Source organism: Scyliorhinus torazame, chromosome 20 (genome assembly GCF_047496885.1).
Source record: "Scyliorhinus torazame isolate Kashiwa2021f chromosome 20, sScyTor2.1, whole genome shotgun sequence".
In the NCBI taxonomy this organism is placed as follows: Eukaryota; Metazoa; Chordata; class Chondrichthyes; order Carcharhiniformes; family Scyliorhinidae; genus Scyliorhinus; species Scyliorhinus torazame.
The window spans coordinates 10942942-10958534 of record NC_092726.1 but is presented as its reverse complement, the minus strand read 5'-3'; the positions used below and the strand labels follow the sequence as shown (position 1 = coordinate 10958534).

Sequence of the window (15593 nt, the reverse complement as noted above, 5' to 3'; positions counted from 1 at the left end):
AGCCACCTGAAGACAATTAACCAGTTGCAGCTGTTTAAAGAATCCATTTTACAAAATAACAAGAAAAAGATTCATTAAATTACCAACGGCTCTGCGTAACAAAATGGTTTCTTTTTCTAGCACACGTTTAGTTCGAGTCATTTAATTATGTCCGCCAATCCTTCTTTTGCGTCCTCAAGCAACGGGCTCTGCATTTTCTCCGGTAACGCAGCACTGCTCTGGGTGTTTCGGCTCTAGTGCTGGGGTGGCACTTAAACTCACAACCTTGGAATCAGAGGCTGCCCGCTGAGCCACAGCTGACAAAATTATGCAAACAAAAATGACAAAATGACCATCCGAGGGATGGCTGCAACTGTGGGCGAGTTGTTGCAAAAGCTGGTTTGACGGCTTTCAAAGATGACTGAATGGTGAAATAACTCAAGTCCTATCTTTGTCCCAAGAGGTTCCTGAACTTTCAAGACGCCTACCTCGCGTTTTCCGGTCTGGATTGTGTAACTCTGTCCATTTCAGCATGAAATTGGGGCTCTTGGGATATGTTATAATTTTTCTACGATCGGTCAGCGGAGTATTGAATAACAGTTTGTTTAATTTTAAATGTTGTCATTCAGTTCATCTGGGTTATGTAGGACACAAGCAGGAGCTAGGATGTTGATTATTCAGCTATCTCTCTCTGCATTTCAAACACTCGGTGAAAATGATCTCCATAATCAAGGCCTTTTTATTATTTTTTAGATTTAAAAACAAATTCCAATGATGGGACAATTTAGCGTGGCCAATCCACCTATCTAGCTTGCACGTCTTTGGGTTGTGGGGCTGAAACACGGGGAGAATGTGCAACCACCGCACGGACAGTGACCCAGGGCCAGGATCGAACCCGGGTCTTCGGCGCCGTCAGGCGGCAGTGCTAACCACTGCGCCACCGTGCTGCCCACCTGAAATTCTGAACTGAGTGGTTTTGTGATGTGGATTGATGCCCATTAAGGGAATCAACGGGTACAGAGGTCGGGCAGGAAAGTGGCGGTGAGGCAGAAATTCAACCATGGTCACAGTGAATGGTGGACCCGGCTTGAAGGGCCAAATGCTTTGCACCACGTCCGAGTCACCTTGTTACGGTTAGGAACACAGGATGTACGAGCAGGACTCGGCCATTCAATACGATCATTGCTGATCTGATTGTGTCTTTCCTTTTGGCCTCCCATAACACTTCGCTCCCGTGTCTATCAACAGTCTAACCAACTCAGTCTTGAATAACTTCAATGTCCCAGCCCCGACTACTTCCTGGGGAAGAGAATTCCACAGGGCAACAGCCCCCTGAGAGAAAGGTTCTGAAGAAGGCCAAGAGAAATAAATGGATTTTGCAGCAAGTAGTACATAAATGCTCCATATTCCTCTGCATTCCTGTCTGCTCACGGCTCAGTCTGCTCAGTCAGCGGCTGTATTCTCAGTGGGCAATACATAAAGCATGACCATCATCAGCAGAAGATAATCGCGAAGCACTAATCCCAACCATTCCAAGGTAAAAGACATTTCTATCGGTTAGTGATTAAAATCCACATTTAACACCAGAATTTACAGGGTGTGATTTCCATGCATCAATGCTCATCGTATTCGCACGCATTTATTTTGTTTGCTATTTGAACAGCTGCATTCAAATGGGTCAATCCCTCCATTAAAAAGTAAAACGATTCCACATGTGGACATTTAGCATTCGTACGCTAACACTGAACACACTGATTCCTGGGGTTTAATCCTTTATTTTTTGCCAACCCACAACTGATTTCTGTAACTTAGACTCCATGGCCAAAGGTGAATTCAATGTGCGGTTAAAGTTGATACGCACAAGCATCACGCGGTGCATCCGGTTTGGAAGACCAGGGTGTACATGTTACAAATTAAATTTGTGAATGCATTTTGGAAGGTCTAATACAGGTAGAGAATATACAGTGAATGGTAGAACCCTCAAGAGTATTGACAGTCCACAGGTCACTGAAAGGGGCAACACAGGTGGAGAAGGTAGTCAAGAAGGCATATGGCATGCTTGCCTTCGTTGGCCACGGCACTGAGTATAAAAATTGGCAAGTCATGTTGCAGCTGTATAGAACCTTAGTTAGGCCACACTTGGAGTATAGTGTTCAATTCTGGTCGCCACACTACCAGAAGGATGTGGAGGCTTTAGAGAGGGTGCAGAAGAGATTTACCAGGATGTTGCCTGGTATGGAGGGCATTAGCTATGAGGAGAGGTTGAATAAACTCGGTTTGTTCTCACTGAAACGACGGAGGTTGAGGGGCGACCTGATAGAGGTCTATAAAATTATGAGGGGCATAGACAGAGTGGATAGTCAGAGGCTTTTCCCCAAGGTAGAGGGGTCAATTACTAGGGGGCATAGGTTTAAGGTGCGAGGGGCAAGGTTTAGAGGAGATGTACGAGGCAAGTCTTTTACACAAGAGGTTAGTGGGTGCCTGGAACTCGCTGCTGGAGGAGGTGGTGGAAGCAGGGACGATAGTGACATTTAAGAGGCATCGTGACAAATACATGAATAGGATGGGAATAGAGGGATACGGACTCCAGAAGTGGAGAAGATTTTAGTTTAGACGGGCAGCATGGTCGACGTAGGCTTGGAGGGCCGAAGGGCCTTTTCCTGTGCTGTACTTTTCTTTGTTCTTTGCAAATCTCCAATTGCAAAGTGCCGCATGCTGGCAGCATAACCGTGTCTGGATGGATATTGTCGATGTACGTGATGCCCTAAGGTGTATGTTAACCTCTCTGCTTGAGTTTGAAGTACAGCCGGGTGAAATCTATTCTTGTCCACACGTGGATCTTCAGGGAAACAACTGAGCAGTGGTTTGTGAAAATCATAAAAGTTGAGAAAAATTAACATTTTTTGGCTTAGAGAAAAACCTGTGAGAATGGGGTGCATTGCTTTCAAGATATGGGATCATCAGTCTTAGCCCGTCGGCTCACTGAAAAATGTAAAGATTGATATTGCGAGACACAAGGGAAATACTCAAACCATCAAGGTGCTGTGCAGAAGAATGCATTAAAATATAAAACAGATAAGCGATTCAGCGTATGTCGCTTCCCATTATTGTAAAGTTCTGGCAGGCGTCTTCTTACATAAGTAGAGCAACACAAATTCTTTCTTGTTGGAGCTGATCCATGGTATCAAAGGAATAACTTATGAGGAAAGAGCAGAGAAGGTGGGATTTACTCACCTTGAGAGGAGGCAACTAAGAGAAGGTTTTATCGAAACATGCCCTCTATTAAACGACAACAAGGAAATCATTCAGGGGCACTACTTGAAGGTAATCCGACAACAAAGGGGGCATAGTCGCCAAATGGCTGGCGTGGAGGGAGAGGCTGCAGGTTTTTATTAAGATTTGTGAGCTCAGACAGATTTACGTGCCCTCCCTCAGCCGCACTTATCTTGTTGGGCACAGCTTATCGCTAGGAAATTAAAACTAGTATCATTAGAAGTACTCACTTTGAGGCTGCACTTCCTGCAGAGGCGTCTGGCCTGTTGAAAGAAAACAGAGCAAATGAATAGTACGCGTTCAAAAGCTTTATATGCAAATGCTATTTCTCATTTTGGTCTAATTTTATTTTGCTGTAACATTTCACCAGCTGGGATAGGTCATGTGTGGATTGCAGTTGCTCTCAGTGGCTCCACGTGTGTCTGATTAGCTAGCAGGAGGCACATCTCCATGGAGTGTGATTGACAGGATTCATATTTCCCCTGTGTCTCGCCCAGCAACCCTCGACGGCAATCTGGCAAACTCATCAAAGTGGATGGACCAAAGTGTACGAGGCACATTGCGGCTTCAAACCTGTGAGCGAGTGACGACGAGCAAACCTTAACCCGATTCACTTTGAGGCAAGCAGCTCTGACCGCTAGCGTTGGCAGCGAGTGCAGCTTCTTTCATGCTCCGAAGCGAAGAATGACGGGAAACAGAGCTGGTGAAGTTTTTTTGCAAAGTGGGTGCAGGTGCAGTTTTTGATTCATTTTTAATCTCTCAGTGTATTTCCTGCCTCCCCTTGTGAGCATGTGTGTTGCATTGGCAGCATTTGTACCCATTCAGTATCGTGCCCAAATGTCTATTGTATTATGCAGAGGGTCTGGTTAGCATCATGAAGCCTGTACTTCAAAGCTTACTGGCCCCTCAGTGGTGCGAACTCCGAGGAAGTACTGACAGCATAGAAACAGGCCATTCAGCAGAGTATTCTTCTTGGTCAACCCATCAGTATATATATCCTTCTACTCCTCTCTCCCTTGCATGCTTATCTGAAATGCACCTGTTTAGATTCGCCTCAACTGCTCCCTGTGGCAGTGAGTTCCACGTTCTGAACATGCTCCAGGGTGAAGGTGTTTCTCCTGAATTCCCGGAAAGAAAATTGCTTTCTCACCTCCTTGGATGAGGCCAACGGGTAAATCAGGGATCAGCAAAAGTCAGTCAGCAGACCGAGAATTCCGCTGCCCTCGATAACTCTATCCTGGTTTTAGACACTGAGCCAGCTCCAACCGTTCAAATTAATTTTAGCTTTGTATGATTTGCGCAGATTGGCCACCAATGATTAAAATGCAGTGTTGCACATGCTCATGTTTACTTGCCACTGGATCACTGAGCTTGGCTTCTTATCCTCAGCAGCAGGTGATCCACAGCATGATTGCTGGAAAGGATGAGGGAGCTACCCATCTCTTTCTTCATAAACAGCAGGATCAGCTTGGTTCAAATATAGTCCTGTACCCTCAAAATCCCAGTTCCAGTCAGTAAAGGCTGCATTTGCCGAGGCAACAGTCACTGCGTTCCCAAGTCATTCCATGGGTGCAAACAGCTTTGACAGCTTCATCCTTGCCAAAGCCAGATGCAAAGTGCTCATTTAGCACCTCGGACCTTTCCTGCCTGCATGCGCGAATCCTTTTTTATGCCCCACCCTTCTTTTACCACCCTTTTACTCCACATATGTGCCTGTAGAAAACTTGTGAATTCCCTTCACATGAGCTTGGATGCTGGGAAAATGAGAAAAGCACAATGGGGAAGGCAAATCTAGTCACAGCAAATAAATTCGAACAGTTTAAATAATTTACGAATCCTGAGCAGATAATGATCAGAGTGCACATATAACAGAGGGTGTTCCACCATCCGTTTCAGCTGCATCATCCTCAAAGAAGTGAAGGAGCTTTGAGGAGAGATTAGGGAAGCTTAACATTTGCATCACAGAAATAAAAGAGAAACTCAATGAAAATATTAATTTCTAAAAGTAATGTAAATTACTGTGTAGGTGCAAAACACCTAAGTGACAGCCAGTGGAAAATAAAACTCAAACAGGTATAAGAACTGAATTACTCAGACACTGATGAATGTCGAAGCAAACGCTGCTGTTTCTTCATATATTGCCTGAAGCCCATTGGAAAGCATTTCACACAGCCTATGTGGACAAACCAAGCAATGGGCAGGCAAGCAATGTGTGGGATTGAGGTTTCTAACTGAGGAAATGCGAAGGATGCAAGGCAGCCCTACGAGAGACCTGTGTGTCAGTGGAATCTGAGAAACATGAGCTGCCGCTTTGTCATTGGCTGCAATTTAACTGTGGAGATTCCTGTTCTTCTAAACATACATAGATACAGAGAAGATAGGAGCAGGAGGAGGCCTTTTGGCCCTTCGAGCCTGCTCCTCCATCCATCACGATCATGGCTGATCATCCAACTCAATAGCCTAATCCTGCTTTCCCTTTGATCCCATTCTCCCCAAGTGCTGTATCTAGCTGCCTCTTGAATATATTCAATGTTTTAGCATCAACTACTTCCTGTGGTAATGAATTCCACAGGCTCACCACTCTTTGTGTGAAGAAATGTCTCCTTATCTCAGTCTGAAATGGTTTACCCTGAATCCTCAGGCTGTGACCCCTGGTTCTGGACACACCCATCTTCCCTGCAACTACCCTGTCTAGTCCCGTTACAATTTTATAAGTCTCCATGAGATCCCCCCTCATTCTGAACTCCAGCGAAAACAATCCAAACCTCGTCAATCTCTCCTCATCTGACAGTCCTGCCATCCCTGGAATCAGTTTGGCAAACCTTCGCTGCACTTCCTCGAGAGTAAGAACATTCTTCCTCAGAGAAGGAGACCAAAACTGCACACAATACTCCAGGTGTGGCCTCACCAAGGCCCTGTAAAATTGTAGCAACGCATCCCTGCTTCTATACTCGAATTGTCTCGCAATGAAGGCCAACATACCATTAGCCTTCTTTACTGCCTGCTGCACCTGCATGCTTACCTTCAGCGACTGGTGCACAAGGACACCCAGGTCCCGCTGCACACTCCCCTCTCCCAATTTACAACCATTCAGGTAGTAATCTGCCTTCCTGTTTTTGTTTCCAAAGTATAACCTCACACTTATCCAAATTATACTGCATCTGCCATTAATTTACCCACTCGCCCAACCTGTTCAGATCATGCTGTAGGATCGAAAGAGAAAATGCTGGAAAATCTCAGCAGGTCTGGCAGCATCTGTAGGGAGAGAAAAGAGCTAACGTTTCGAGTCCAATAACTCTTTGTCAAAGCTAACAGACAGAAAAAAGTTTGCTCTTTTCTCTCCCTACAGATGCTGCCAGACCTGCTGAGATTTTCCAGCATTTTCTCTTTCGTTTCAGAATTCCAGCATCCGCAGTAATTTGCTTTTATCATTTTGTAGGATCCCTGCATCTTTGTCACAATTCACCCTCCCGCCTAACTTGGTATCATCTGCAAACTTCGAGACGTTACATTTGTTCGCTCATCCAAATCATTCACATATTGTGAATAGCTAGGGTCCCAGCACTGATCCCTGTGGTACCCCACTAGTTACTGCCTGCCAATTTGAAAAGGACCCATTACCCCTACTCTTTGTTTCCTCTCTGCCAACCAGTTTTCTATCCACCTCAATACATTTCCCCCAAAAGGCAATGCCTTTTCATTCACCTTAATTCTCATAGTTGTCTTTGACTCGAAGCTAACTCCTGCCGAATTAAGCGCCAATTCAGCATGACGAAGTTTGCGGCAGCTTAATGGCATACTGCAGCTATGTTCATAAAAGCTACATTGTTACGTACCTTGAATGCACAGCCCCTCGGTGCAGTTCTCCGAATCCTGGTTCACTCCCTCACAGAACCTTCCACCATATCTCGGTTCGGGAGCCACGCACGCACGGACTCTTTGGTGCTCGCATTCAGAGGAGCAGACCGACCAGCCATTCCAAGGCTCCCAGCCACCGTCCACTTCATCGCACAGAAGGAATAAACAGAAATATGTTTTACTTCTGACAATTCAGTTATAGAAAGATCAAGTGAGAGAACATGCCCTCTTCTTTTGTTATGTTGTCCAGACAGCAGTTTTTATGAGCGGTGCCAGCTGTTTTTGTCAAGGCAAAGGGCTGTAAAGGCAGATGTGGGCAAACATTAATTTTCTCGCCTGTTTGTTGATCACAATTCACCAAAACGGCAGTGGACATGTTCAAACATGAGGGGTACTGGGCAATGTGCGAAAGGCTGAGCAGCATGATACAGAACTGAGGGGGTTTTCCACTCCGGAAAGACTGCAGGCTGAGGCTTCTTTTCTCAGTGCAGAGTTTGAGGAATCATAGAGTCCCTACAGTGCAGAAGGAGGCCATTCGGCCCATCAGTCTGCACCGGCCCTTGGAAAGAGCACCCCACTTCAGCCCATGCAGACACGGGGAGAAAGTGCAAACTCCACACAGTCACCCGAGGCTGGAATTGAACCTGGGACCCTGGAGCTGTGAGGCAGTAGTGCTAACCAATGTGCCACCATGCTGCCCAGGAAGCAAAACTTCAAATAGTTCCTCCATCTCTTGAAAGCCCCATCATCTACCATGCATTACTTAACTTACAGGGGTGGATTCTCTGTTTTGGAGACAAAGTCCCCACGCTGGCATGAAAACGGTGGTGCATTATACCAGGAAAACTGGCAAAAACGATCACCGATTCCCTGTTTTCTGGGGACTAACAGGGACGCAGCGTAGAACTCGCAGCTCTAGCAGCCAATATGGCTCTCAGCACTTCCGGTTCCGAGGCTGCGCATGTGCACAGTGGCGGCCTGCAGCAGCCGCGCCTGCTCCATGGCGGACTCACCCCGCGGACCGCCAAACTAGTGCCTCCTTCCGGCTGCTCGCGCGCCCCCGACCGCCCTCACACAGTGCCCCCAGCCCCGAATGAAGACCCCCCCTGCTTTCCGATCAGTCCTCCTCCTCCGACTGTGGCGGCCCCGGGCTGAGTCTGCAGCCGTCAGGCCGAGTTCACAAATGGTGTGAGCACATGTAACCCACGCCGCCAGGAACCCGGCCGGATGGGGACGGAGCATCGCGGGGCGGCTCTCAGTAGAATGCCGCTTTTCAGGGGGCGGAGAATTCAAAAACCGGCACCACTCCCAATTTTGGCACCAAAACGGATTGTCCGCCCTGTCGCTGAACGCGATTTCGGCGCCGGGGAGCAGAGAATCCAGCCCATGATCTTACACAGTGAGCATTTCACCAACTAGAAAGGCAGGGGAAGGGTGTCATCATGACCAAGTCTGATACCTTACTCACCCAAGGTTCATACTTGTGGACTGTGACTGACCTGGCTGAGGTCTTTTACATTGCGACAGAGTTTGACACAGCACAAGTAGAGATGTTTCAACTTGGAGGGGAAGACCAAAATTTGGGGTAATAAATCTAAGATAGCCACTAATCAATTTAGTAAGAGATTCAGGGGGGACCTCTTTGCCCAGAGCATGGTTAGAATGTGGAATTTTCTGTCACAACAAGTATTTGAGATGAATAGCGCAGACGTTTTTCAGGGGAAGCTCGTGATTGGGAAAGATGAATTAAGGCGAGAGTAAGCTCAGGTGGAGCATGAACATTGGCACAATGCAGGAAGGGAGTGTCGGATGCCATTTTGCCAGTGGCAGATAAGTTCGCAGAAATGGCCGCCCAGCAGGAGGCCAAATGAGCTATTAAAGTAATTAATAAAGGGCTACTTTCTTGCTCTGTGAAGATATTGCCTAGTTAGGAGGGGGACGGTGCTGCCAAGTGAAATTTGTCATGTAAACCTGACATTAATAGATCTTTATTATCCAAAGGTACTGACGGATACGGGGCGAAGTTAGGATGCAGATCATCCATGATCTCAATGAATGGCAGAAGAGGCTCGAAGGCTCAATAGCTTCCTCTATTTCTATTGGTTTTGATGATAATCAGGATTAACATGGTTAACCCTCCAAACGGAAACGAGTGTCGAGTGCTGAATCTTTTAGGATTCTTGCTAATCCACAGAATAAATTCAGACAACCTAATTATGTCTTGAATTAAAGCTCAAGCCTGCTAAAAATTAGTGCACCTTTACAGAGAATGTTTTTCCCCAATACTTCAACAATAAACCTTGATGGGAAAAAGTGTTGCACTAATTCAATAGCTCAGCAGATGTGAGCTCCTCTATGAATACACTTTGAAGATTATGATCAAATGATTAACAAAGAGAGGTTTAAGACAAAATGTCTGGCACATTGCAAATGGCAAATGTGGCCGAGATTCAACTTGTGAAGGACGCAGCTGTCTTTTCTTTGCAAATGGATCTTAATAAAATTAGAAATGGAGCTCACGCTGAGGCGGAAAGCCTGATCCGGGTCTTAACTACTTGGGACAATAACAACAAACTTTAAAACTGAACTGTTGAGTTGTGTGCTAAGATGTGTTTAGCAAGGGGCAGAGGTCCGCAAAATGTTACAAACAAATTAATGTCCTGGGTGGGTGTGCGCAGTGATGACAAGGTCAGCCTTTGTTACACCTGCCCATTTGAACCTTGAGAAGCCGGCGTGCTGCCTTCTTGAAACACTGCAGTCTGTTTGGATGAGAGCCCCTCTGGGCACAGCTAACATACCTGTTGGGCTATTTCAGAGGGCACGGAAGGAGAAACCACATCGCTGTGTGGATTGGAGTCACATGTAGGCCAGACTGGGTGAGGATGGAGCAGACTCATTTCAGAAGAGCATCAGCGAGCAAGCTGGTTCTTTACGATTATCCAGTGGTGACATGATCTCTATCGCTGATGCCAGATGTTTATTCCAGGTTGATTTAATTTATTGAATGTGAATTTCTCACCTGCCCGGGTGGGATTTGAACTCATGTCTCCGGACTATTTATCACTCGTTTGTTGTGATATTTATCATTTGTTGTGATGTTCTGTTGTAATCTAGCCTGCCCTTTCAGGAGGGTTGTGAATGCACCATCTGGGCAAGTGGCCCAAACAGTGGCACTGAGCTCCATCAGGGGCTAATTACTGGTGTCTCTCAAGGCTGGAGGGTTCCTTCAATTCTCTCTGTTGACAAAACCCAGGCGACTGGATCGCCCTTGTAGGATCTGAACCCCGTCTTCGGGTTCAAATCAAGGTCAGAAGCCTACACCAAGAAGGAAGCAGTTACTCAATGGAGTGGTTAATTAATGGCTGCAGAATGGGCTCTCCGCCTGATTAAAGAAGAGGCCTTATGGCTTGAAAGCAGAAGTACGATGCAATGGTAGGTGGGTGTTTTGTAATTTAAAGTTTAAATTAAACAAGGCTCTTGCCAGCGGGCCAACACTGTGGGGTGGGGGCAAGACACGAACCACACACTGGCCTGTGGTTGCTGCTGCACCCAGACAGACAGGGAAGGGTACTAAGCCTGTCAGGATCACTGATTTGTCACCTCTGGAAAAATGGCCTCGTGCGGGTCGTGGGTGAGGGGGCGCAGCCATGGTGGCGGCTGAAAATCCAGCCCGCACGCGTGAAAAGGCAGAAAATATCGGCAGAAAGTGAGTGACTTCCTTTTCATGTCTTAGTAAAATTGGTTAAGAATAGCAAGTTTGCACATTCTCCCTGTGTCTGCGTGGGTCTCACCCCCACAACCCCAAAAAGAGGTGAATTGGCCACGCCAAATTGTCCCTTAATTGGAAAAGAATTGGGTATTCTAAATTTATTTTAAAAAATAGCAAGGAGAAAATTTTGCTTATTTTTTACACGAAGTGTGATCTCTGAACTCTGATGTACGAGTGCGGCGGGCGGCTTTCAAACTTTTTCCAGATATCTGGTAGAAGTAATCTTTGAAATCAACCAGAATTCGTGGAGAGAAGGTTGGTAATGCAGTCAATTAAAAGCCTTATCCTTTAAACAAGTCAAAGTTTAAATCAGAGCACCAACTAGATAGCATTTTCTCATTATCAAACTATTTCGCAGCGGATCAACTGAATCGAGAAGAATTCGGAGTAAGAAATGCTTTTAGCTTGTTAATTGACACTCATGAATGTTCTAATCTTAATACCTATTAGCAGTCCAAAGTGAAGGGTGAGAAATGTATCCTCAGACCAACCAATTATTGTCAACCGTTGAGACTTAACATCAAGTTCAATAATTTCAGATGGTAATTTCTTCCCCGTTATTGTGAATGGGAGCTACTGCCGGTGAATCTGCTGTTCCCCTTACACAAGCCCTCTGTAAACTCTGGCTGGTTCTTTGCTTGTCACATTACCATCTTCTTTTGCCTTGCACCATCATCCCTTTTTGCCACCTTCCCTTTCCCCTGGTTCCTTCCCTTTTTCCCGGCTGCTGGCATTTGTTTCAAACCAGTCACGTCTCGAACATTTTCCTGTTCTGATGAAGGCTCCCCCACCTGACTGGCTAACTGTGTTTCTCTCATTTTCTCCCGTTATTCCTTCATTACCACTCTGTGACTTCTGAATGGTAAGAGTTCCACTGATTGTAATGATGATGGAAGGGAGCTGGCTGGGTTTTATATCAGCTCTCTGAGCGTCACCCACTTCAAGCTTTTTTGATTGTTGCACTGGTTCAAAAAAAAATCTAATTTATTACTTTAAAGGAGCTAAAATTGCTCAATTCATCTGCTTTATATTGGTTTCAATACTATGGCTATCAAGCATAAGGTATTTCAGTGTAATAACAATACCTATCGCTCTTAGTGGTCTGTTGCGCGGATCCAGTCTTCACAAATATTAGATTGACAAAAATCTACATTAACATCTTGCGGCTGCCGAGCAACCCCAATGTTTGCAATTTTGCCAGTTCTTTTATCTTTAGGTTGAGGCTCTAACCTGGGCAAAGCGAGGAGCAGACAATCTTCTGCACCGAGGTCCCTTCGCAAAAGGTTCCTCCGTTGAGTGGCGCTGGGTTGGTACAGGTCCGTGTTCGTTTTTGCCAGCCTCTGCCACAGTGGATACTGCAGGGTGACCATTCTGTCCATGTCGACCAGGCACCATTCACTGAAACAAGGACATCAGTGAGACATATCAACTGCACTGTGAAGTCGATGAGCATCAACAGACTATTGACTCCAGTTGCTGGCGAGGTGGCAGCTTAGGCCCTGCTGCTAACACTCACGCCTCTGAGTTAGAAGATTGTGCGTTCATGCCCTGATTCAGAAACCCGAGCCCATAATATAGGCTGTTTCCTCTGCAATACCGAGGGAGTGTTTCACTGTTGGAGATATTGGGCTAGATTTTACGCTCCCCATCCAGCAAGTTTGAAGGTTGGGGTGGGTGAGGGGGGGCTCATTAAATTCAGTCTGTGGCCTGTCTGCTGCCTCTGGCCTGGCCCATTTTACAGGGGGTGGTGAAGGCATTGGGCAGCCTAACTGCCATTGGATCTATTGAGAATAATTTTGGTCACTTGAATGCTCACCCACACTATTATTTAACCTCTGGCAGGGCAAGACGCAGGCCCAGCAGGTGGCCTGGCAGCTTTCACTGGGCAGGAGGATGCGGGCAGCAGTGGGGGGAGTACTTCAGATGGGGATCCCCTGAGCCTATTGAAGGCATTCCCCTCCCAAAGTCTTGACCTGCCTTTAACCCTTCCTCACCCCCCGCATCCCTGGCCTTTCAAACCTGGTCCTCAGTCCCTCACTTCACCTGTCAGCCAGGTCATGCTGATACCTGGGCTTTCCCTTCAGCCTAGCAACCACAACCTCCTCTCTTCAGGGACAGGCTGGAACCCCAGAGTGGCTACCGCTTGAACCTGGTGCCGATTGGCTGGCAGCTCTTCCTCGCCAGAGGACGGACAGCCATGAGCCTATTAACACCACCCTTCCCCCGCCCCCCCACCGAGTGTAAAATAGCTGATGGACAGCCAGCTTTTTCATCGGCGGGCTCCCAACTGACCTCTTGGTTTGGGGGAGGGGGGTGGGAAACATGTCTCCTGTAAAATCCAGCCCGTTGTGTTTTCGATGAGAGGCAGGAGCAAGAGCAGTTGGCATTCGACCTTTGGGGCCTGCTCTGCCATTCAATTACATTACGGCTGATCATCAAGTCCTCTTTCCAGTACCACATCCATATCTCAATTTCCTTCATACGCAAGAAGACATCAACCTCTGTCTTGAATATACTGAATAACTGAACATCATCAACGTTCTGGGGTAGGGAATGCCAAATACTCACACCCCTCCGAGTGAAAACAGTCTCCTCACCTCAGTCCAAAATGGCTGACCTAAAACGCTCACGGGGGCTCCCCCTGCCCTCTCAGATGGGTGTAAAAGCTCCCGTATCACTGTTCCAAGTAGAGCGGGACAGTTCGCCTGGTTTCTCAGCAAACATTAGACTGCCGACCAACACTTAAAACATTTATTTCAATGCTGTGTGCGTGAGGGTTTTGTCATGTGAATGTCCCTTCAAGAAATGTTTTTGTCTTATCACGTGGCTTCAGTGATGTCAATGTATGGGTGGATCCGGGCTGTGACTCTGCAGGTTTTACTTTCTTTTTGAGTTTGGACTGGTTTTGAACTGCACAGGTTGAAAGAAGTGTCTCTCTCTATCTTCATTTTAAAAGCTGTTTCCAAACTGCTTGGTAACTTAAAAGAGATAATTGCATTCTGGAAGGAATTCAAATCTGCTGTTTGAGAAGGGGAGCAGAATATCAATGACAACCGTCCTATATAAGTAAGAATGCTGTGTGCTGGGCCACTCCTTTGAAAAAGGGTTTCTGGTTTTTATTTGGATTTTGTTATTGAATTGGAACAGTTCAGGGTGAAGTCATTAAGGACATAGATTACCGCAGCTGTGTGGGGTCTTTATGTTTGTCGTTGATAAAATTCTTACTGTGATTACACAAATGTTAACTAAATTTATAGAATAAAGCATGTTTTTTGATTAAAAGTGTCGAAGACCTCTGATGAATAACACCTGAAAGGCAGGCTCTTGTGGTCATCGTAACCAAAATCTATAAACAGTTGTAGGCCAGGTGAACTCCATGATATACTTTGGAGTTTTCTAAACCCCGGCCCATAACAGTTTTCTTTCATGAACAAGTCGGCCACACCTGGTCCTTCACTTCAAAGGCTTGGCTGTGAACTGCTTTGGGACGTCCTGAGGTTGTGAAAGACGTTACTCAAGTGCAAGTCTTACTTTAATCCAAATATTGCAAAATGATTGCACTTCTTACCAAACACAGTCAGCGTGGTGGCAGTGCCGCGTCGCTTGGCAACTACATTTGAAGCAACGCAGGTGTAGTTGCCTGAATCGGAGAGATGCGCCTGCTCAATGACTAGGTCGTCCTCTGCCGTGGTGTAAATGTTCGGATCACGCTGAGGGTCAAGTGCTTCTTCATTCTTCAGCCATTCGACCTACAAAGCAACGCAAAGGATGTGCTAAGATACGGGTTTTCCAAGAAACAATGCTTAAGAACAGAAGAATTTGGAGCAGGTGCAGCTTATTTGGCCCCTCAAGCCCCCTTCATGATTCAAGAAGATTATTTCAAAGCAACTCCACCTTCCTGCCCTGTAACCATATCCCTTGATTCCCCTAGTGTCCAAGAACAATTTACTGCTCTCCGTCATGAAATACTCAGCAACAGAGTCTCACTCTGGGCTCCAGAATTTCAAAGACGAACAATCCTCCCAATGAAAACATTTTTCCTCATCCCAGTCCGAAAGGGCTTATCCTTCATCCAGAGGTCATGACCCCTCGTTCTGAACTCCCCACCCAAGGTCAACCACTCCCCTGGCACCTGTGCAGTTAATGAAATTGAACAGCGGTGCCTGCGACCCCAGAATCCACAACCATCCAGAAACTCTGCGCAATACCAGGGGCACAGCAACTCCCTCAAATCTTTCCTTGCAACCCTTAACTTTTGAGTGTATGACATTTGGATGGCAATTTTAGCGGGGAGGCGCAATAGAGGGAAATATGGAAATGAAAGACAGGAAAGTAGAAAGCAAAATTGGAAGGCAGAGGAGACAAGGATTGGCAGCACGGTAGCACAGTGGTTAGCACAGGTTTGATTCCCGGCTTGGGTCACCGTCTGTATGGAGTCTGCACCTTCTCCACGTGTCTGCGTGGGTTTCACGTTTCCTCCAGTTTCCTCCCACAAGTCCCGAAAGATGTGCTGTTAGGTGAATTGGGAATTCTGAATTCTCCCTCTGTGTACCCGAACAGGCGCCGGAATGTGGCGACTAGGGGCTTTTCACAGTAACTTCATTGCAGTGTTAATGTAAGCCTGCTTGTGACACTAACGATTATTCTGAAAAAAAACAGCCATAGCACAAAAAACTATGGATGGGATTCACAGGCTGTTCACGCCGGTGGAAAA

The 15593-nt window shown here is 46.4% G+C and overlaps 1 protein-coding gene across 3 annotated transcripts in view; it reads right to left on the bottom strand.

Annotated features, from left to right (window-relative positions):
* The window catches only part of LOC140396862 (netrin receptor UNC5D-like), a 523350-nt gene that overhangs the window by 101818 nt on the left and 405939 nt on the right, over window positions 1-15593 (bottom strand). For all 3 annotated transcript variants that reach the window (XM_072485654.1, XM_072485652.1, XM_072485653.1), the window contains 4 exons: window positions 14448-14628; window positions 12110-12277; window positions 7089-7253; window positions 3483-3515 (listed from right to left, as the gene is read on the bottom strand). In XM_072485654.1, coding sequence (XP_072341755.1) covers window positions 3483-3515; window positions 7089-7253; window positions 12110-12277; window positions 14448-14628 — 547 coding nt within the window. The remainder of the gene's footprint in view (window positions 1-3482; window positions 3516-7088; window positions 7254-12109; window positions 12278-14447; window positions 14629-15593) is intronic.